The sequence below is a fragment of the Oryx dammah genome, unplaced genomic scaffold (genome assembly GCF_014754425.2).
Source record: "Oryx dammah isolate SB20612 unplaced genomic scaffold, SCBI_Odam_1.1 HiC_scaffold_11, whole genome shotgun sequence".
NCBI lineage: Eukaryota > Metazoa > Chordata > Mammalia > Artiodactyla > Bovidae > Oryx > Oryx dammah.
The window spans coordinates 41,490,255-41,513,381 of record NW_024070195.1 but is presented as its reverse complement, the minus strand read 5'-3'; the positions used below and the strand labels follow the sequence as shown (position 1 = coordinate 41,513,381).

Sequence of the window (23,127 nt, the reverse complement as noted above, 5' to 3'; positions counted from 1 at the left end):
CCTGGCTTCCACGCTGCGCCTCTGTGATCTGTCCTCAGCCTGGCCTCCCCCGCCACCCCTGGCTTCCACGCTGCGCCTCCCTTTAACACCCTCTGCTGCCACCAGCCCTTTAGGTAACACTACTCGGAGCTGCTGGGAGGCAGGGAGACAGGTCAGGGGTGCGCTGCCCCCCTCCTTGGGATTCCCAAGAGCTCGCCATTCCTTCATTCACTCGGCAAACACTCTCTGGGCACAACTGTGCCAGGCATATGCTCGGGGCTGGGGATACGATGGTCCTGCCCTCAAACGCCTGACAGACTACTGAAGAGAGACCATTACAGCCAGCACACCCAGGGCCCTCAGGGTAGGTTTCAGGGCCACTGAGCACCGCGCCTGCGGGGCGGTGAGGAGCTCTCGTAGACAAGGTACATCTAAACCGGATCTTGGAGGGCAATAGCGGTTTCCCAGCTGCCAAGGCCATGGTATGTAGCAGGCATGGTGTTGGCTTGGGTGTCCTGCAGCGAGATCAGAAGAGAGACACGAAGTGACTTTGGGGAAGAGGGCTCAGGACTGGCACAGAGGCCCGTGTGTCCACGGGAGACATGCTGAGTGCCTGGAGGCTGAGGCAGCAGCAACGGAAGTGGAGAGGAGGCGTAGAATTGAGGGAGGTTTCAGACGTTTCGCCCTCAGGATGCAGTGACCTCTCAGATGGGAGAGGAAGACAGAATCTTTTCAGACTCTGAGAAAGCCAGCTGGGGCCGCTGAGTGGTCATGGGGCCATTATATGGAGGTCAAAAAGAGGACAGGTCAGGGGTGAGTGCAGAGAGGGACAACGTTCAGCTGGGGTCGGTTCAGCTTGAGATCTTGAAAAATACCAATGGAAATATCTCTCAGTAGGCAAAAATATAGGGCAAGTTAGAAAAGAGAGAAGAGATAGACATACGGGCCTGGAAACTGGACACACAGAATCAGAGTTACAAGAAAAGTGGGGGCTAGAGGTATAGATTTGGGAGTCATCACACTGGTGATGGTTGGAGCCGTAATGTCCCACAGTGGGGCAAAGTGCCTCCCCTTTGTGCTGGACCTTCCACGTGATCTATCTGTACCCTCCAACAACCAGCAAGGCCAGAATTTCACCCTCCCATTTTCTAGATGAGAAAGTTTACGCTCCAAGTGGTAAAGAAACTTGCTCAAACTCACCCTTTGTTGGGACTGGGATTGAAACCTAGAACCATCTGACTTCAAAGCCAGTATTCTTCCCTCCACCCTTGCTGCCCCTGGGTTAGAGTCCCGGGGAGGTCACTTAGGGTGAGAAGTGAAAACAGCCAAGCTAGAAGCACTTAAGAGGCCAGTGGAGGGGGAGTGACTGGCGGGATACTGGGGGAAAGAAGGGCCCAGGAAGGGAAAGGGAAATATTCAGGGGCTTCTGATGATGCAGAGTGGCCAGGACAGGTAAGGACCGGCCGGCGTCCTCAGATCTGGAGGTGGGGAAGTCGGGGGAGGCCTGGCAGAGGGGTTAGAGAGGGCAAGGGGTGAAGGAAGCAGGGCAGATGGAAAGCAGGAGTCCTCCTCCTAGAAGCTGAGGAGGCTGGAAGGACAGGAGGCGTCAGGGTCAAGGGGAGCTTGCGGTTGCTCCTGTGGGATGCTGCAGGTTACACTGTGTTTACAGGAGAAGGAGCTCAGGTGAGGGATTCGGGAAAGGGAAGGGGTAACTGACAGCACCAGCTCCCTGTCGAGGCAAGAGGGGGTGGGATCCTTGTACATGTATGTGGGGGTTGGCCTTGGTCAAAAGGAGGGACTCCTCTCCTAGCAGTGGCAGGAGAGGGAGGTGGGAGATGGCTTCTGGCTTCTCAAGGAAACAGGAGTTGAGAGCACTGACTGGGGACGTTAAGGGGCTGAGCCTGCTGGAGGGGCATCGGAAGTGTGGAAGAGCAGCTGTGTCGGAGGTGACAGGGCGAAGGCTTCGGGCAGTTTGGAGACTTGCCTTGCGATGTGGAGAAGTCTGGAACCACACATCAGTGCTCGTGCCAGTTGGCAGGTTGGAGATTTTTGCTTCCTTCATGAAAGCAGCCAGGGAGCAGGTGGGGAGAAAGCAGGTGGCAAAGTGACTCAGGTGTGGGGGTGGGCAGGGAGGAAGGGCTGGGGTGGGGGGAACCCTGGGATGAGAGGTCAAGGAGGCTGCCCAAGTGGGGAGGTGTGGGCAGCGCAGACCAGGCTCTCCCCGCCCCAGCAGGTCCTGGCAGGACTGCCAGCAGACCTCTGCACAGAGACAAGCCCAGTGGCCTTGGGGAACAAGTTACTCCTGGAATCCCAGGGCCAGAGCACATTCTGAGACAGCATACCTCCAGTCTTCTACTCATCTGTCCAACGGCTGCTCAGCCATCCTGGACAGGTGGGAGACAAGGGCTGGCCAGGGCCGGCCTGTCCACTGGCCTCGCGCGCGCCCAGCCCCTTTCGTCTATTTCTTTCACTGTTGTTGCTGTTCTGACTGTTCTTTATCTCTGTCCCTGAGTTTTGTTTGCATTCCTCTCTCGTCCCCCTCTTTCTTAATGTCATTAAGATTTACCTCAGTTCAGTTCAGTTCAGTTCAGTCGCTCAGTCGTGTCCGACTCTTTCGACCCCATGAATCGCAGCACGCCAGGCCTCCCTGTTCATCACTCAAGTCCCTCCTAATGTCCACAGAACCTACTTGGAAGATCGACTCCTGTTTCCTCTGACTTTCTCTAGCATTCTCTGTCTGGATTGCTTGATGTTGCATTCAGATATTATTTTGCATATACAAACCTTGCCTTCCTGGTGAGCCTCAGGGATTTGCTGTATGGTGCAAAGGGGTCTGAAAGCATACACCGGTGCTGACCCACCTCTTTTTAAAATGGATTGGTTTTCGGCTGTGCTGGGTCTTCTTTGCTGCAGTGTGGGCTTTCTCTAGTTGCAGCAAGGGGGGGTCTACTCTCCCCTGAGGTGTGCAGGCTCTAGGGCATGTGGGCTTCAGGAGCTGGGGCTCGGGCTCAGTTGCTCCGTGGCACATGGGATCTTCGCAGACCAGGGATCGAATCTGTGTCCCCCGCATTGGCAGGTGGACTCTCATCCACTGGATCACCAGGGACGTCCCTGATACACCTCTTTGATTGGGGATCACATTTTCTATTTCTTTTGTACCTTCTAAGGGGCCTCGGACAGTGTGTACTGGGGAGGCCCTTGGTACTTATTGCAATGAGTACCATAGGCCACTTGACAGAAGGATCTGTGACCGATGAGATCACGAGGAAAAAGAAAACTGAGAACTGTAGGAGGGGAGATTGGCAGCTCTCATGGTATAGACTAAGGAGCACTGATCCAGGAGTCAGAAGCCAGAGGAGGGACTTCCCTGGTGGCTCAGTGACTGAGACTCCATGCTCACAAAGCAGGGGGCCCTGGTCCAATCCCTGGTCAGGGAACCAGATCCCACATGCCACTAAGAGTTCACGTGCCCCAACTAAAGATCCCCCATGCCACAGCTAAGACCTGGCACAGCCAAATAGACAATAAAAATAAATATTTAAAAAAAAAAAAGACGTCAGGGGAGAGATGGATCATGCTTCTAGCTTTGCCTCTTTAATATGTCGTGTGACCTAGGGCAGTCAGGTGACATCTCATGTTTTCTGAAATCCTACCCCTGTGTGATCCTCTGGGACAAGGGTACTGCCCTGCTACCTCTTCTATGTAAAGGGGCTGATCTACCCCGAATAATTAAATTGTAACAGTGGCAAGAAGATGTTGAGTCGCTGTGTTTTCAGAGGAGGCAGAAAAGAGAATGGGGAGGCCATACCCACTTCAGAGTCAAGCCTGCATCCCAGATCCTGGCTTCATCCCTTCTTAGTCAGTCATCTGGGCAGGCTGACGTTTCTTCGCTTCAGTTTTCCCACCAGCAGAATGAGGCTAGCAGTTCTTGCCTGATGAGTTTGTGGTGGAGTGCCTGGCACACAGGAAAGCTCTGAATTGATGGTAACCATGAGCTCTCATTAAAGTGTCTGTGCCTTCTGAAGGCCGGGTAGGAGGTACAAGGTGGTGGGGAAAGAGCTACTCTACCTGGTAGGTAAGTTTCCTTCCAACCTTCCAATCTGGAAGTGCTGCTGACAAGGGCAGTGTGCTGGAATGCATGGCATTTTTGGAACCTTCTCAGAAGGAATGTGTGACAGACAGGAATCTATGGAGGGTGGTGAGGCTTGAGCCCAGTTGGCTGCACTCATACTCAGCTGCATCAGAGTCTGGCTTGAACAAGACTTCTCCTTCCCAGGCACTACTATACCTTTACTATCAAACAGTTGTGGTCCTTGTTCCTTCTGAGAAGTAGTCAAAATAACAGCAATAGCTACCACCTGTTGAATGCCTACTGTGTGCCAGGGTTTTTCCATTCATTAGCTCATTCAATTAACACCATAACCCAATGAGGTTTCTATTCCCTTTGTCATAAAACTGAAGCTTGCCAAAATTAACTTATCTGAATCACACAGCTGAGATTTGAACTGCAGTTTTATTTCACTCTAGGGCCGGTGTGATATATGCCTCAGCTATGCAGTTGTAGGCACATACCCATTTTATAGATGAGGAAGCTGAGGCTCAGCAAAGTGAAATAAATTACCCAAAATAGATGGCTGGGAAATGGTAGGGCCTGACATTGACCTTGGGGTACTGTTGTTTCAGTACATGCATGTTCTCCATTAAGACTATATCTTCTGTCAAGATAGAGGCACCGGATTAATTTAACAGATGGGGTAGCTCAGGAGCAGAGAGAGAAAAAGCAAAAGCTCATGGAAAGAGACTTGGCAGCAGAGGTGAAGCCCCTGGAGGCAGCAGAGACCTGGCAGAGGTGTCCCTGGAAGCAGGATGAGGACTGAGAGGTATTAGCTGTGGGTCCCCCAGCCCCACCCTTCTCCCTCGACATCTGCAAGAGCAATTAGAATGAAGTGAATGTCAGCGGTGTCCCTGAAGGAGAGAGGCACCCAAAAGCAAATTGCTACCTGAGGCGAGCGTGGGAGGCCCCGGAGAATGCAGGGACATTTTACCCACCTCACGCCACCCGCAGCCCGCACCACCCGCCCGCTGACCACTGCCGCCCTGAGGGCGTGGCATGTGCTGCTGCTGTGTAGAAGCATTTGCAAGAGCCATCTCCTTATTCCTTCCTTGTCACTGTCCTGAGTAAGTCTCCCGTCGTGAGTCCCTGCGGAAGTGGACAGGACAGAGGGCACTGTGACCCACGCCCTGCTCCTACAGACTCCTCTGAAGGGCTGAGGGTAGGCACAGATTAGAATGGAAGGTGGGGAGCAGGGCGGGGAACTGCCTCTTCTGCCCAGAGGTGGAGAAAGCTCACCTTCCTGGAGGAACAGAGGAGCAAACAAAGGAAAGTAAAGGGAGAAAAAGGAAATGAGTAAAAAACACTGAGCCTCCCAGAGATATAGCAGCTAAGGTGGGGCCACCCACCGTTCCCTCCCTGTGAAGCCAGGGCAATGTCCACACTCAGAGAATCAGGAAATCACGCTGCCCTGGAGAGAAGGTCTGAGTTAACCTATTAATCTGCTCATACAGAACCCTCCATTCCCATCTCACCTGTGCTTTAGAGGGTGGGTGGGAGCCCTCCTCCCTAGGGACCCAGAGGAGCTCACATCACTGTCCAAATCAAGGGAGAGACAAAGCAAGCACACTGCAATTCCCCTTCCCTGCCTGGGGGGCGCTAATCAATCCTCTGTGCCCCAGTGTGGATAGGCACCCTCTGATTCTTTTTTTGAAACCACTCTCCTGTTTGGGGCAGAGAGGATGGCAGGTTTGCACTTGTCCTCTAGCCCTACACATAATTGGTGGCAGCAGGCAAAGCTGTTTCAATGGGAGGGGTTTGCCAGTGGAGTGAAGGAGGGAGAGAGCCCTAGAGAGACGGGGCTGAAAAGGACCTCGGAGATCATCTGACCCAAACATTCGCAGCCTTCACTCCATTCCCATGTCCTGTGTGCTCCCATCCCAACCACCATCTCTCATGCCATGCAGGGAATTCTCAAGGCCTCCTCCCCTAGGCTTCCTACGGGCACTGTCACCTTCCAACCACTGAGCTAACCCAGCTTCTTCTTTACAGTGATGACACTGAGATATGATTTGCCCAAAGGTAATCTTCGTCCCAGGATAGAGCCAGGACAGGAAACCCAGATGCCTGAGTCCGCATCCTCCCACTTTTCCACTCAGTCCCTAGGGGAGGAACTCCTTCATTCTTCTCCCTGGGGGTTAAGGAAACCTCTGACAAAGCATAACTGTCACCCAAGCTGATACGGGCTGCCAGTGTGAAGGGTCTAAGAACTGAGTTATTTTCAGGGGGATGCTGAACATTATCCCTTCCTCCAGGGTACCCTGAAGACAGACTCTTTGAGGTTAGTCTGGGTCCCAAAGGCCTCTTTCCTCCAGAAGTTTGGGTCTGAAGCATAAGTGACTGCCTAGGGCCTGGCAGTCTTGTTCTGACCGAACAAAGCTCCATACTCCAGAAAAGCTCTCACCACTATCAAGAAGTCCTTCATCTTTCCCCTAGGATGGAAGGAGAGAAGAGGCAGCGCTGGGACACGCATCACGTGGTGTTGCACGGTGTTCAGGGACACTGCGATGTTGACACACTTTGCCCCTATTTCTTAAGATATCATTTATCTTTCCTTTTCTGCCCCTGCAAGTTGGAAGGATGAAGGCTTAAGAATGTTCTTGTGAGGACCACATCTTGAAGGTGGGAGGGCAGCTCTGGAGGAGAGAGTTGCGCCTATTTTGGGGGTCTCTGTGTTTATATACATAGTCAGGTTTCTGTGGGTTAGCTTTTGCCCTGTGCTGAGCGCGAGAGTGTTTTTTTACACATGAGTCCAGGTCTCTACGGGGAGAAGGCTGAGCGGGCTACCTCCGAGACAGTAACTGCAGGGCAGTCTGCCCTAGAGCTAGCTAGTACTTTCAGCTGGGTACAGGCTAATTTCTTTTTGGTCCTTGATTAAAGTGGACTAGGCACTAGGAATGGGAACTGAGTCCCGAGGGCGTGGGGGGTGTGGTGGAGGTGAGTTAGGAGGGCATTAACCCGGTCGCTGTCGGAGCCGCTCTCAGCTTTCCGAGGTCCTATGTGGCTGTGCCCCGCGTGTCGAGCTGTGTCTGAGGGCGTCCCGGAGTGCCCGTGCGATTCTGTCTAACCCGGCCTCCCCGACACCCTTCTCTCTCTTTGTCTGCTCTGTAGGTGTGCGTGCAAACCTGCGTCGCATAGCCCTCGTCGCGTGCGAACGCGGGGGCGCACCCTGGCTCCCCCGCGCTTTCCGCCCGTAGACAGGGCTAGCCGGAGCCCGGTGCTGTTTGGTCTGGAGCCGAGCGGGGCTTGCATTGATCCATTGATTGTGCGCGGTCTGCGCCTGACCTCCCTGCTCCCGGGGAAGCCGTCTCCATGGAGACCGGGCCCGCTCCCCCAGCGCCGGATTGTAAATTCCTGCAGGCAGCGGCCCGGCAGCCTGGGGAGGGGGCCGCCGCGCCCGGGCGCGCAGGGGGAGCGGCCGCCGCGCCGAGGCCCCATTTGAAAGAAAAAAGGGCACGGAAAAGGAGGTGGAGGAGGAGGAGGAGGGGGGAGGAGGAAGAAAACGAAAAGGAGCGAGGAGAGGAGGAGAAAGAGGAGGAGGAGGAGGAGAGAGGCGAAGAAAAAGAGACGGAGCCCGAGAGACGGAGAAAGAGCGAGAGAGGAAGAAAGAGAGGCAGAAAGGGCGTGTTTCTGGCTCTGCGTTTCTCCTCCCCTTTCCCAGGTCCCTCGCCGGGGCTCTGCGCGCTCTCCGCGGCAGCTCTCTCCCGGCGGAGCTGGGAATTGGGTGGGATTGTACGGAGCAGCCCCGCCGCCGCCGCTAGCGGAGCCGGCCTTGGAGAGGGCGGGGACTCCCCTCCGTCAGCGGCGCCGGGCGCCCCCAGCCCCGTCGCGCCCTCCTCCGCCTCGCTCTCCCGGGCGTCGCGCCGGGAGAAGCCGGTAGCATTGGGAGCCTCCCGCCGAGGGCGCCGCTGTCCGCGCCCCGCGCCCACAGACCCCGGCCCGGCCCCGGCCCCGGCCCGGCGCCCTCGCCCCTCTCCCCTTCGGCTCGCGGGGGCCCGGCCCGCTTCCGCCCTCCCTGGGCTGCGAGACCTGCCCCGGCCGCCCGGCCGCCCGTAGCTCCAGCCATGGGCTCGGGGCGCGTGCCCGGGCTCTGCCTGCTTGTCCTGCTGGTCCACGCCCGCGCCGCCCAGCACAGCAAAGCCGTGCAAGGTAAGGAAGGAGGGGCGCGCGGCCGCGGGGCCGCCGGGGCTTCAGGGTCCGAGGGCGGGGGCGCGATTTCCGAGGGGCAAGGCAGGTGCTGGGAAGCGGGCTCCTGTCAGGACCGGGCACCGTGCACCCACCCTCCTCGGCCGGGGACCCGACCTCTGGGCACTACGCCCCGGGCGAAAGGCTGCAGGAGACAGGGGCAGCGCGGATGAGTGAGAAGTTTGGGGAGCCCTGGGCAGAAGTGACCACGCGCCTCCGAATGCTGCCCGACTTCACTGCCACCCCAGCATCTTCCAAAGACTTCCTGCCCTCCAAAAGTATGAGAGAGAATCTTCTCTTCTCCCAAACATTGCCAGAAACTTAAGTTTTGGCCTGGAGAGACTGAAGGAATGAAAACTTTTTCAGCCATGTCATACACTTCTTCCCCTTGCCCCCAATTCTCCTCAAAGTTAGAAATTTCGTAGTTATCTTATCAGAAAAAAATGTTAAGGAAAAATAGGATCTTTTATGGAAAACAAAACAGAACAAAAAAATCAACTTGTTTCCCTCTGGATGCAAGAGGGCTGAAGAAGTGAAGAAAATTTCTGTGATTCTGGCTCCCGGCAAGAATGTCGCATTTCTGCCTCTTTGGGGGAAATCTTTTTCGTCTTGCATGGCTTTCATTTCTTATCATAATATTTATTTATTAAGGCCTTGGGTTTCCAATTCCATTTAAATCCAGGTCAGAATTGCATTAAAATAACAAAGTAAAATTCCAGGCTGGGGAGCTCTGACAGATCCCTCTAGGAATTAGGGAGAGAGAGAGAGAGAGGCCCTCCCGCCCCCATCTCTGACCCCAGGCTCCTTGCCTGGTCAGTCCCAAGGCTGTGCTGGGAGAAACCAGGCTGGTGGGCTCCAGTTCTCTTGGGGACAGCCTCCCCTCCCCCCTTGACCTCCTGCTGCACCCTTCCCCCATTGAGTCCTCACCCAGGAAGAGATTTATATGGACAAAAAGAAAATTCCTCCTAGCAAAGCTTCACGCAGGAGGATATGATTCTGCCTATTGTCCTAGGGGCTCCTTGAAGCCGGGCTGGGGTGTGGAGGTGGCTGGGCCAGAAGGGAAAGTTGAACTTGGGAGTTGGGCAAGCCTGAGTCTCTGGCAGTCAGGTTGCTGTGTCCTGGAGCCTGAGCACTTGGCTCTTAGGCTGCTCTGTGTCCTGGATGGACTCCTGCTCCGTTAAAAGGAAGGTGCTGTAATCAGTGCACCCTCTTCTCCCCAGCACTGCCTCTTCAAGTACCCTCTTCCTCCTCCAACCTGTTCTTCAACAGAAACAAAACACGAGAGACCCTCTGCTGTCAAATACCAGACCCCATCCCTACCCCTTCCAAGCCCAAACGACCTCTCTTCCCTAGTCCTGGTTGCAGGCGGCCCACTACCACTGCCACCTCCAGCCTGGGAGCAGCCCTTCTTCCACGGTGGATTTGCTTGTGTTTTCATAAACAAAGCTGGCCTCTGTAGTGCATGCTGACTTACTCATAGCATGGAATTAGCTAGGGAGTTTAGTCTGAAGGAAGGAACAGATTTCATGCAGTAATCTAGAGACAAGATAAGGGCCTCTTTCAAGTTGGAGCCAGTGTCTGTAGTGGCCTCGTGAGACTGGAGCCAAAACGGGGAGCAAGCAGTATCCTCAAGGGGGTTCTTGGGGCAGATGGAGAGTCTGAGAAGGGACAGGTGCCCTCAAGCCAAGGCTTTCAAGCCTGGGAGATCAACTATCCTTCAGGGACAGAGGGACTCGGAATCTCTCCGAGGTACTTTAGGCTCCCGCTTTCATTCTATCCTGCTGCTGCTGCTGCTACTGTGGGAAACGCAGCGAGTGGAGACCCCTGCCCTCAAGGGACTTACAGACTCTAGTGTTGCCCAGTGCTGAGCTCACGCCAGCCATGCTTTGCTCTGTCTGCACTGCAGTTAGCTTGGCCTCTTCCTTCTGACCCCGGAGTCTAGCCGGGCATAGATTCTAAGCCAGTCACCTTTAACCCTACTATTTAGGACATTTGTCAGCCTGGTCTGCTAGAGTTGCCTAACGACAGGTTTGCTGGGTTAGTGGGACATCTTTGGTCCCAGATCTGCACGCCAGTATTGCAGGAAGGACAGTTACTGAGCGGGCAGGGCAGCCTTACCCATAGGCAGAGCTGTGGCCATCCCTGGCGCTCAAACCTACCTCCAAGATCTCACCAGTGCCAGAAGGTGTGCCTTGAATGCCACATGCTTTCAAACGAAGCTCTAGTGGGTCTTTAAAATACAAATAACCTTGGCAAGTATCTTGTCAAGAGTTACTATAGCACTGGGCCTCTGTCCTTATTCTTGAGAGATTCACCAGAGGGAGAGCCAAAGTGGTGTGGACTGGAGAGGAGGGGAGAGACACAGAAGGGAGCCCTGAGTATACAGGTGAACGTGTGAGCGTGCGTGAGTGCGTGTGAGGTCTACCACGATTACCCACAGGTGACATAGTTGGGTGTATGTGTCTGCTGTGACTTGGTTGTTAGGCATGTATACAGATGTTTTGGTGTCTTTGAGAGCTGGTATGGATGAGTGGGTGGGTAAGCTTCTGTGACTAGGAATGAGTGAGCATGAGGGTACATGGTTTTGAGTGTTTTTCAAGTGCCTGTCTGTGTATTTTAAAGTAGACGGACTGGATAACCAGGATAATTGTTAACTTAAAAGCATTAATTTGCTTTGCTTTTTTTTTTAAGGGGGGTGGTGTGTAGCAGTGGTTAAAAAAGACCTAATCCTTGCATGGGGCTCAGGTTACAGCTGAATGAAAAGGTCTCCTGGGGAAGACTTGTCCCCAGGGCGGCAGGGCGCGCCAGCCTGGACATTTAGTTTACCTGGTTGTTTTTTCTCCTCATTAGAGACAGAATTTTGATAAAGTCGTATATTTAGAGTTTGCAAGTAGCACCGTCCCTGGGACTGGGAGCGTTCATCTGGCAGCAAACAGTGTCTCTCTGTCTCGGTGCGTCTCTCCAGGTCTCTGTCTGGGTGTAAGTGTGTCTCTCTCTTTCTTCCCCCCACCCCTCTCTTCCTCTTTAATGTGGCTGTTTCCTCTCCTCCCTGCTTCCCTGGGCTCCTGTGGCTGGCTCTCACAGTGAGGGGACTGTTCCTCCTAGCCCCTCCCTCCAAAATACAAAATGAAAACTATAACCGTGTCAGCGGGTGAGGGTGGCCCCGTGGGCCGCTGGCTGCTGCCCGGGCCTCAGCCAGGCCATGCGGGGGAGAAACAAGGAGTCAGCCCCAACCCTTGGAGCCTGATCGTCCCTTTAAGCCTGACCCCCACCCCTCATTTTTCCAGGGGGTGGAGAAGGGGGGTGGACTGCTTAGAAATTCCTCAGGAATCCCTTTGACCTCTCTTCTCTCAGTGACATGTCCCCTAGGGGGATGGGGAAAGCCCACAGCCAAGGGAGAACTTTTCCCCTTCCTACCTCTCATCTCCCAAGTCTCTGCTGGGTGGAGGGAGAGAGGGGACAAGAAGACGCAGAAGCCAGAATCACTGCAAGCGGAGGAAGAAAGTTATCAGCAACCCCTCAGTGAGATTGTTTCCTGAAACCTTCAGGAATCTGAGCGCATGAGAACCGGTTTGAGATGTGAATGGCTGGGGCCTGTTGTAAAAGGAGCCAGCCCTGGGTGTGAGTTTGAGAATGCATGGTGTGCACTCACTAGGGTGTGTGAGCGTGCGTGTGCATGACTCAGGGTGTGTGTGTGTGTGTGAGAATGCATGGTGTGCACTCACTAGTGTGTGTGAACGTGCGTGTGCATGACTCAGGGTGCATGTGTGTGTGTGTGTGAGAATGCGTGGTGTGCACTCACTAGGGTGTGTGAGTGCGTGTGCATGACTCAGGGTGTGTGTGTGTGAGAATGCGTGGTGTGCACTCACTAGGGTGTGTGTGTGTGTGTGTGTGTGTGAGAATGCATGGTGTGCACTCACTAGGGTGTGTGAGTGTGCGTGTGCATGACTCAGGGTGTGTGTGTGTGTGTGTGTGAGAATGCATGGTGTGCACTCACTAGGGTGTGTGAGTGTGCGTGTGCATGACTCAGGGTGTGTGTGTGTGTGTGTGTGTGTGCGCGCGTGCCACTGCTCTGGTGAGAGGAAAAAGGAAGCAGGCAGTGTGCATTTTGTTTTCGTTGGAGAAGTGAAGAAGCGGAATGGCTTGGTCCCGTGCCTTGAACTGGGTGTGGGGGAAGGGAGCAGATGGCTTCAGACCCTCCTGTGAAGACGGAGGTGAAGAGCTGCTGCCTGGACTCACCCCAGGCCCTGCCCCCGGCGCAGGTCCCCTCGTGTCGGGGTGTGGGCCTCCGTTGACGGCCCATACCCCTAGCACATGACCGCTAATAAGAAAGAGTCCCTGTCAGGGCTGGAAACTGCGGAGCTGCTCTGAGGCTGGCAGTGCCCGCAAGGGGCCCAGACCTGGGGACAGCTTCTTTGGGCTCGGCTATTAGACAGGAGTCTGGAAACAGAGGGACTGCCGATCCTTGTCGGGGGAAGTGATACAGCTGCCAACCCAGAGCTGTTTGAGGGGTGGGGGAGCTGGGTACCTGTGCCGGGAGGGAACGTGGACCCTATCCTTGCCCCCTTTGCCCCCTCTGTCACCAGACTGCCCATTCTTTTCATTTCATGCCCACGTACTGCCAACCCCACAAGGCATGGGGTGGGGACTATAACAGGTACCAGTGGGTTTAGGTAAATGCAGAGCCCGGGAATTGGGCCCTTTGAGGAGATAACTGATATTCTCCTCCTCACATATAAAATGGATGAGAGTATCAGTAGGGTCCTTTTCATCTCTGAGATTATGCATCTCTTCAAAATGCTTCCTGCTGGGGGCGGTGGGGAATCCTTCCTGCTGATGGTAGAAGACGCTATAGCAAGCCCCTGTCCTGCAGCCGGGCCTCCCCAGGTTGAATCTCATGCCATTTTCTCCCGATTCCCGCTTCACGGTTCCCTGCCAAGTCCAAGTCCTCCACCCGTTTCCTGGGGCCCCATGGGCCTGCTAGTTCTTACTGTGTCCTTAAGTGGGGTATTTCCCCTTGGAAACAGTCCCTGCCGCACAAGTGTGCGCTTCTATGTGTGTAAATGTGTGTGTCTCCAATAGCGTTGGGAAGTAGAGCTGAACTGTTTCTCTTCTGGGAACTGAAGACCAGCTGGGCAAGGCCCCACGGCCCCAGTCCTTGGTCCCCAACCCTGTACTCTCAGTTCCAAGACTAGCCCTCACTGTGCTTCTCCAGCCTAGATGTCTCCCCTCTTCAGGCCATGGCACTGCTTTGTAGCTGCCACTGGGTTTGCGCTTTGGCTCTGCAGGTGGACGGATGCCCCTGAAATAGGGTACCGTGGCCCTCGTGCTTCCCTGTGCTTTCCCTGTGGCTGGAACCAGGGCCCTGGAGAGCTGTGGGGTTGGGGTTTCAGAGCCCCGGGCCAGGGGCTGTCTGCATCTAGGGACAGACCTGGGCGGGACCTGCTGGGCTGGAGGGGAGATCCAAAACAAGGAGACAGATCTGAGGGGTCCCTGGAAGAAGGTGGGGTGTCAGGATATGTGGGCCTGGGGGGGAGTGGGAAGAAGCGGGGTGGTTAAAGCGTAGACCCTGGGGAGCAGGTTTACAGAGAGGACGTTTTTACAAGTTTCTAATTATATTTGTTTGGAGTTTTCCTCCGGCGGTCTGAAGCTGTTAACAGCAGGAACCTGTATCCCTAGTGTTTGTTTTTGTTTCTAACCAGCTGCTTGGCCCAGTCTAGTGACTCCAAGGGCAGGAGACACCTGCCCACAGCCGCGTCTCCCACCCCTCCTCATGGCAACGCTGTCTGCACCCACCACGGTGCAGCCCGTGCCCTCCCTGCCCACACTCAGCCCTGCCCTCCTCCTGGCTGCCCCCGTGCCCAAAGCCGGGGAGGACCTGCACACCTACTGCCGACTCCCCCCAGGAGCATCCTAGTAACAGCTCCAGGCTGTTCCGTGCTTCTGGAGTGGACGCTTGCTTCATGCTGAACCAAGTGCTGAGTTGGAGTGGGTGGCGGGGGAGGCCACAGTGACAGCTAAGGCGTGCATCTCTCCCTCATGTGTTTATAAAGGCAGTGTGCAGTGCGAGAACACCAGACTGGGGGCCAGAAAACCTGGGTTTTCTGACACTGGCTGTTTTCTCTTCCCCAAGATATCATCTCTGGGCTTGTTTCTCATCTAGTCAGTGACAGACAGGACTGTTTGAGGATCACATGAAATGACCTAAGTGAAAGGCCTTTACTGGAATTAAACATCATCTGACATCATCGTTTATCTTGTTATTTTCCACATCAATGTGAAGAGATAAGACTGGTCATCATGAAGCAGGGACTCTGCCTGCTGCCTGACTCCCTGTCCCGTGTCCGGTCCGTTCCTCTCTACTCCCACTCCCTTTACCCTACCCATTCTCTAAAGACCTCTGACTCAGGGTGGCGGGTTCCGTCCACACTGAAAGGGAGAACATTCTTGTCCATCTGGGGGCATATTCAAGTAAGCAAGGAGCTGGGGTGGGGATCAGATAGGACACTGTGAGGCTCAGCCCTGTGCCTCTCCAGCTGCCAAGCACCAACTGCTTTTCCTGGCTCTTCAGTTGAGCAGGCTAAGCTTGGATAAGAGGGAAGTGTACTTTTTAAAAAGAAGAAAGTGCTCTGTCCTCTCTGCCCGTGGGGTCATCTGTGTGGTTTCTGGGCTCTTTCCAGGCCTCCTCACCCCTGCCTGGGCTTTGTCCAGGCCGAGGATGGGCCCAGGCTCCGGCTGCGGTCACATCCCAGTTCCAAATTGGGAAGACGGCCTGATAAGCCAGAGCTGGGGAGCCAGGCTTGCCCAGTTCCTGTAGCTGACCTAGAGGTGGAACAGATGTGCACACGTCGCAGGTCAGGGTATCACGGGCGACAGCTGGGCTCGCTCTACTTTGAGTGTCACTTGGACGCGGGAGGCAACATGGAGGAGTGGGTAAGAGAACTGACGAGGAGCAGCAGTGGAACCGTGGGCCGTGGTACCGTCATCGGGTGTTAGCATGGAGGCTAGGGTTCATCCTTCTAACAAGGATGCACTCAAGAGATGTTTGAGAAGCCCCAGGTAACATCTGAAAACCCTGAGGTCCTGTGAAACCTGTAGGATTCCCTAGAAATCCTATCTTAAATTTGTTGTTCCCTATCTCTCCTTACCTCATCACAACCAAATAGATGCCTTTAAGTGGGTATCTTCCCTTCTCTGAGTTTCCTGTCTCCCTACCCTTAACTTAGGACTAAATTCCTTGGGATTGTCTTCTACCCAGAACAGTTGTAGGGTTACAGAGGAGAAAAGAAATGAGTTTTTTCTCTATAGAAACATAGAAAAGATGCCAAAATATAGACCTCATCCACTCACCCACAACCGATTCATCTATCCATCCATCTACACATCTGTTTAGCAAATATTTACTAAGTGCTTTCAATATATTAGTTTGTCTTGTTCACTGCTGAATGCCCAGCACCTAGCACCAGTGATTGGCGTGTTGCGAATGCTGTTTGTTGAATTGTTGCATGAATATGCTCAGCTCTGTTCTAGCTGCAGTACAGGTTTCAGAGATTCAGAAGCCATGGCCTCAGGGAGCTCACAGCTTCCTTTGGAAGATAATACACAGAAACCAAAAGTTAAATAATGGTATATGGTAGCATATAAGATGGAGAAGGCAATGGCAACCCACTCTAGTATCCTTGCCTGGAGAATCCCAGGGACAGGGGAGCCTGGTGGGCTGCTGTCTATGGGGTTGCCGAGTCGGACATGACTGAAGCGACTTAGCAGCAGCAGCAGCTGCACATAGTAGGTATCTGTACAAGACAGCAGTTGGTCAGAGGATGCAAGAACCTGATAGTAAAATCTTCAGAGTTAAGAGAAAGGATACATTAGAGAAGGCTACCACAGTCAAAAGGCGGCTTCCCAGCAGGGGCACCTGCACTGGGTCCTCAGTGAGGGGTGAGGTTCAAAGGCATCTCCGGAGAGGAGAATCGAGGGGCGCGGCGGACCTGGCACGCATCTGGGGGTATCCTGGCTGGGCAGGAAGAACGCCACAGCCATGGGAGCACGGGAGGGCATCAAGCAAGCTGCTCCGGACCTTCTCACTGGGCCCAGTAACTCTGTCCACAACTACCCCCAGCCCCTCTGAGTATAGTAAGGTAACCACGGTAGTAACCCAAAGGTGGAGTAGACTCTACCTACAGGCATCTGCTTATCTGCAGCCTGCATTCCTGCTCATTTCAGTGGTGGTTATTCCAGAGCTGGACCTGGGCAAAATTTTGTAGCAGACAAAGCATTTCCTTGAGGGTCCTCCTGCCTGCCTTTTAGGGTACACTTCCCCATCCTCAGAAGGGAATCTTAGGGCTGCCCGTGTCGTAATACTTCACCTTTTCTAGTTTGCTCTAACCCTCGTATTCCCTGCCTCATCCCATCCCTCCTCCCTACATTTATCAGAATTTATGGAGTGCTCTGCTAGGTGCTGAAGCAAATCCAGAAGAGACGTCAGATGGTGCTAGGAAAAGCTGCTGCCGTTACAGACCTGTGCATTCATGCCGGAAGGGTGAGACAGGGAAGTCTTGGCTTGTCTATGGTGTCTTTGCATCCGCCACTCTCCCCTAATTCAGCTTGTGAGCCAGCCGGTGCCTGAAGTTGGGGTAAGGGCACAAAAGAATTGCCTTCACAAAGGACTGTAGAGGGCAGCTTTGTGCTTCCCAACTGGCCTCTCATCCGCTCTGCCCCGCTCCCAAACCAGCACAGGCAGAGCAGGTAGTGACGCAGATGCCCCCGGGGATATGTCTCTTCAGATTCCCTGTTCCATCACATGTTCCCCTGGGGCTGCATCTCCCCACACCAGGCCTGCAATGGGGCTTTGATAAGGGGACTGGGGGAGAGGACAGGGGTTCAGAAAGGATACTGTGGGGAAGGTTGGAGAGAAGGAATAAAAATAACAAGCCTTTACTGAGCACTTACTGTATGCCTACACTGCAGTACTAAGTACTTGCCAGTACTAACTCATTTGATGTTCCTGGTGGCCCCATAACCAGATGCTGTATCATTATTCCCATCTACAGAGGAAGGAGCAGGTAAGTTCAGAGGCTGGCCCAGGACCACACAGACATGCATGCAGCTGGCATCTGAACAGACACAGTCTCACTCCAGAACCCCTTTTCTCAAATACTCTGTCGTGCTGTTGCCCCTGGTCTCTTGCCGGCTTGGGCAAATAGTCTATCCCATTATCTGAGTTGGGAAAGGAAGACAGACAGCGGTCCAGCCTCATCCTGGAGATCCCGATGCAGCTGGTCTAAGAGAGTAACCACATTTTTAAAAGGGGAACCCCTGGGTGCAGCCACTGGTCTAAACCAATCCCCACCCGACAGCATCCCCTGGTTTGTCAGGCCAGCTCACAAACACCTGCACCCTGAGAGAATGAACTAAGATGAGACTGTGCCCACGGGTGCTGAAGGGATCCCTGCAGGACAGGTTGTGAGTGGGCAGATGTCAGGGGAGGGAGCCTTGAAACAATGGGCTGGCAAATGGAGACACTGGACATGATTTGGGGCCCTACTTCAGAACTCTGTTTTAGGATTGTTCTGCTGCAAAAGATTCCATCCAGATAGTTGAAGGGTCCCTTTCTCAGTCAGTAACCAGTCAAGTGAGGAGAGCTGAACATACTGCACAAGATGAGTGAGCTGAGGCAAACCCAGTCTCCTCAGACCTGGGACTCACCTGGAATAGGGCTTACTAGGAAGAGCTTTTGGGAAGACAATTTTTGAGCTAGGTTTGGAAAGTTGGGAACAGTGCGTCTACAAGAAAAAAGAAAGGACTGGATCTCAAACGCAAAAAATGAGAAGTGCAAATGTGTGAAAAGGAATTGAAGGGTTTGGTGTTGGAGAGGGCAAGTTTCATGAGCCAAGAATGGGTGGGGGTGGTTAAGACGGCATGAAAAGCCCAACTGCCCAAAGGGTCTAAAGGCTCTTCCAGGAGGCCCGGGGTTTGCTGCAGTCAGCATCAGGACTCACTTTAGTACCTGCAAGCACTGGATCGGCAGCAGAGGAGAGAACTAGGAGCTGATGTGGACTGTTGAAAAGCCCCAGATGATTCAGAGACAGACGGGTACCTCTAAGATGGCCCCAGAGGAGGAGCTTCCCAATGAGTATCCAAGGTGCCCTGCTGGCTGCTGGGGAAGGGGTGAAGAAGCACACGAGGGGAAGAGGGCTCAAAGCAGGATAACAGGATGGTTGTTAGTCACTGGGATTGCCCTGTGCTCTGCACCTGCCTCTGAGACTCACAAGTTACCGTAGTAGAGAGGGGATCTGACGAGAACATCTCAAACTTTGGATTCCATTTCAAGATTGGAATTACTTGTTAAAAGATATTTTCCCCACCATGGGCGCACGTGCAACTAAGTGTGGGGACAGAGAATAAGGATTTGGACCTCAGAGTGCCTTGTCTTTCTTCATGCATCTAACTACACTTGAAATTTCCTTTCCCCTAATAACACTTATCCAGCTTCCAAAACTCAAATTTGAGTCCCACTCCAAAGAGTTTTTTGGCCTACTTCAGTTCAGTTCAATTCAGTTGCTCAGTCGTGTCTGACTCTTTGCGACCCCATGAATTGCAACACACCAGGCCTCCCTGTCCATCACCAACTCCCAGAGTTCACTCGAACTCACTAGGCCCAGGGTATTTCTCATTCAGAACTCCTAGAGCTGAATAAGGTTCCAATAGAACCTCCTGTGCTGCTGGAAATGTTCCATACCTGTGCTGTCCACTAGGGTAGCCTTTAGCCACATATAGCTATTGAACATTTGGCTTGGGGCCAAACTTTAAATTAATTTAAATTTAAAATACCCCCATGTACCTAGTGGCTACTATCTAAGACAGCATAGTCTTAGAGCACCTATTGTCTGAACCAATGATTTTATACTTATCATCTCAAGCTTCCATGTATTAGGAACCTAATATTTACTAAATACTTTATTAGGTACTTTATACAAATTATCTCATCAACTGTTCACAGCCTCTCATGAGAAGGCAGCCCTACATTAAAGATGAAGAAATAAGAGAATTGGAAAACCCTATTGAGTGACAGAGCTGAATTTGAATTTGGGACTGAACTAACTCCAGAGTTTAGGCTTGTTCTACGATAGGGTGTTTCTTAGTAGCACTTTGTCTTCATCAGTTGGACAGAGTGATTCTCCATGCAGCCTCTTATTGTTTACAGAGGTCCCTCTTGCCCTCTCCCATGAACTAGAGTCCTGTGCCCCCCTCCTCTCCATCCATTCACTTTGGGGTAACTTCCTAGGGTGGACCAGCAGGCAGACACCATCACTGCAGAGCCTGAGGGAGGTGAAGAATAAATAAATGTGAATTACAGCAATAAATCACTGGGCATGGTGGGCTTTGCAGAGGGGTCAAAGAGAGTTGGAGGGTAGAATGCCGAGCTGAACAGAAGCCCAGAAGACTTGAGGCAGGTGTTTGAGAGCACTCTTCCAAATTTCAGTTCTCTTCTTAGTCCTAGGAAGCCTCAGTCCTTGCCCCTGAAATACTTGAAATAAAAGATAACAGATAAACTGTTTCAAGCTAGGACTCTTGGGTGTCTTATACATTGGAGCAATTACTGGTCCATTCATTCATTCAGTAAAAAATATATCAAGCACCTTAAGGATTTAGATTCAGTAGGTCAGCAATAGAGCCTGAGAATCTGCATTTTAACAGAAGCTAAGCAATTCTGTGGCCCACAGATCACACTCGGAAGTTATGATCATTTTCTGCAAGTAAACGAAAAAAAGTTTTCTTTTTCTTGGAGGTGGCTACGCTGTCCTGGGTTTTCCCAGTTCACAGCTGGAAGTGGTCTCTTCCTCTTCTGATCTTCTCTGTAGTGGAGATTCTCAAGCCTGGCTGCATGTTAGACTCACCTGGGTAGCTTTAGAAGCCTACTGATGCCCACGTTTCAGCCCAGACCAGCTGACCAGCATTTCTGGGGGTAGCACTTGGGCATCTCCTAGGGGGAGCTGACTCTGATATGCAGCCATGGTTGAGGACCCCCTTTCCTTATTCTAATACCCTCACGGCACTCAAACATATCCTGCTTCATGTTACTCGTGTGTTTCTCCTCTTGGCTGGGCTGAGTCATCTCTGAACCGCCACAGCCACAGTTATAAAGCATTTCAGCTGAAACAAACACTTCCCCCTATTTCAGTTCAGCTTTATGGGCATCATAATATTGCCCCAGAAGCTGCAGTCTTTTGCCCAAAGGTGATAAATTATTCTCTTCCCTGTGTCCTTTCTGAACATCATCTTTTTCTGCCAGGTCTTGGGTGGCCCCTTCTTCAGTGTAGCTCTTGTGAGTAGAGCGAGGTGCACCTGGGGTTAGATTAAAGCACTCAGGGTGGCGGGATGGATGGGCCTGGATGAGTCAGCTGGGAAGCTGCAAAGACTGCACTTATCAGGCTTTGGGTTGCTGGTGCCAGCCCCTGCCAGCTCCTAGTCCCTCCGCTGTTGACAGCACAGGGGCCTCGGCAAATCTTCCGGGATGGAGCTTCTTTCCTTTAAAGATTCTTGGCGCCATGGTGGGCAAGTGGGAGCAGGCCTGGTCTCAAACAGAACTGTGAGGCAGAGGAAGATTCCTCAGATGCCCCGTCTTCCTTTCTTCCTCCTCTAATTACCAGCAGTCACTGGACACTGCCACTTGCCCAGAGGCCACTGTCCTCGTGCCTTTCTCTTCCCCTCCCTCTAAGCCTGCTCCTCAGAAAGGTAAACTAATTCACCCTAGGTTGAAAGTTTCTAATCAAGTTAAGTGTGCTACCTACCCAGTCCAAGGGTTTTTTGTTTGTTTTTAAATCAAAGAGTAGTGTTTCAAATGATGGAATTTCAGCTGTCATTGTGGATTAAGTATTTTTGAGGGGAATGGGGGTTCTTTCTGAATTCCTGAAATTACAGGGTCAGCCCACTCTGAAATCAGAGAGGTGTGGGAGGCCACCTGCTTCTGGAGGGGTTGCCGTCTGTTGTAGAGGAGAGGGGATTTTGCCCCGAGGAACCACCTTCAAGACACCCCTTGGGAGGCACCAAGAGAGGGTCTCACACGTCCCTTCTGCCCCTGCCAGATGTGGACGAGTGTGTCGAAGGGACTGACAACTGCCACATCGATGCCATCTGCCAGAACACCCCACGATCGTACAAGTGCATCTGCAAGTCTGGCTACACGGGGGATGGTAAACACTGCAAAGGTGAGGCTGGGAGGGCACCTGGAGAAGGGAGAGCTGCCAGAGGGGGAAACCGTGCCCCCGTCTTCAGCTGGCCACGCTGTGCACGAAGCCCTGCACTCCCTGCTGGCGGGGCTAGAGGAAAGCAGCTCCTTCCCAGAGAGGGTATTGTTTTCTAATTTGCACAAAGACACCATATATACACACTCAGGCCTGGGTGGGAACAGTTCACAGCCATACAACCTGACTGGGTGAGGGGATCAGGATCACGGGACTAAGGCCCCAGGTTCCTTGCTATTGGAACCTCTGTCTTTAGACCCTTACACCATGCCCCAAAAGTTTGAGAACAGACAATTTACCCTAGGGCAAATTCATACTATAAACAAACACATCTCCTCATAATTAAAGCAATGCAAATTAAAGCAGTCTTGAGATGTTATTTTAAATTTATGACCTGTGTTGGTTAAGACTTCAATAGACAAGGTACACTCATTAATTCCCAGTGACATTATAAATTGAAAAGTGATTTTGTCATACCTAGCAGGAATCTTGAAGTCATGTATACCCTCCAACTCAGGAATTTCATGTTTAGGAAATTATTTAAAGGAAATTCAAAGAAACAATATATGAGAGATGTTTTTGATGCATTTATGAGAGAAAAATAAACAGAAGGAATCTAACAATAGAAAAAAGGGATTCATAAATTATGATGTAGCAACATAATGGAATATTTTGCAACCATGTACAGTGATAATTGGAAAGATCTGATGGAAGTGTAAAAATGTTTATGACTGAAGTTTAGATGCAAATATCTAAATGCAAAATGGTTTGCAGGCTATGAGAGTAACTATGGAAACAGAGATACACACAAGCACACACACATACACAGGTTTTATATTTTTTAAAAAACCACCATAAAGCTGAGCCCAGGGATAGACGGTCAGGGACATGCAGGTGGGTCCAGCTGCCTCAACTATTTGCCCACAGATGTGGATGAGTGCGAACGGGAGGATAATGCAGGTTGTGTGCACGACTGTGTCAACATCCCTGGCAATTACCGATGCACCTGCTATGATGGATTCCACCTGGCACATGACGGACACAACTGTCTGGGTGAGCGAGGGTTGAAGGGATGTGGGCAGGGGATGTCTTGTGGAGAAGGAGATGTTTTCAGCATCCCCCATTCTCAGGCATGGAGAGGAAAAGTAAACGAAAAGCTGCATTCCCACAAAATAGAAAACAAGGTCAGCCTCCCCTTTGAGACAAGATGCTGAGGATGAAAAAATCCTTCTGAATGAAAAACATTAAAGAGAAGCTGCTATAAAGTGTTCTCAGGGGAAGGGCCAGGAGATGACAATAGTGGGCTTAGTCACAGCGGGTGGAGCATGGTGGGAAGGTGGTTTGGCTCCAGACAGATCCTGGCTCTGCTGCTTACTTGCCGTGCAGACTTGGGCAACAGGGAAGGTAATAACCACCCAAAGGGCTGCAGTGTGATGACACAATGTGTGTAAAGAGCCCTGTACCATCCTTAGGACATTGGTAAGTGCTCAGAAAACAGGAGGAATGTCACTGATGATGGTGCTTCCCTAAACTTAGGGTTAGGGTTCCAAGTCTTATTAACCTTTAGCTTTTAGGGGAACCCTGTATAAGTCATCCATGCCCTGGGCC

The 23,127-nt window shown here is 52.4% G+C and overlaps 1 protein-coding gene and 1 long non-coding RNA gene across 4 annotated transcripts in view; one reads left to right on the top strand and one right to left on the bottom strand.

Moving 5' to 3' along the window:
- The window catches only part of LOC120870230, a 96,526-nt gene that overhangs the window by 49,243 nt on the left and 24,156 nt on the right, over positions 1-23,127 (bottom strand). The gene's annotated exons all lie outside the window — the stretch shown is intronic.
- Positions 8,155-23,127, top strand: part of SCUBE3 (signal peptide, CUB domain and EGF like domain containing 3) — a 36,476-nt gene continuing 21,503 nt past the window's right edge. For all 3 annotated transcript variants that reach the window (XM_040249869.1, XM_040249867.1, XM_040249866.1), the window contains exons 1-3: positions 8,155-8,239; positions 21,361-21,483; positions 22,447-22,572. In XM_040249869.1, coding sequence (XP_040105803.1) covers positions 8,155-8,239; positions 21,361-21,483; positions 22,447-22,572 — 334 coding nt within the window. The remainder of the gene's footprint in view (positions 8,240-21,360; positions 21,484-22,446; positions 22,573-23,127) is intronic.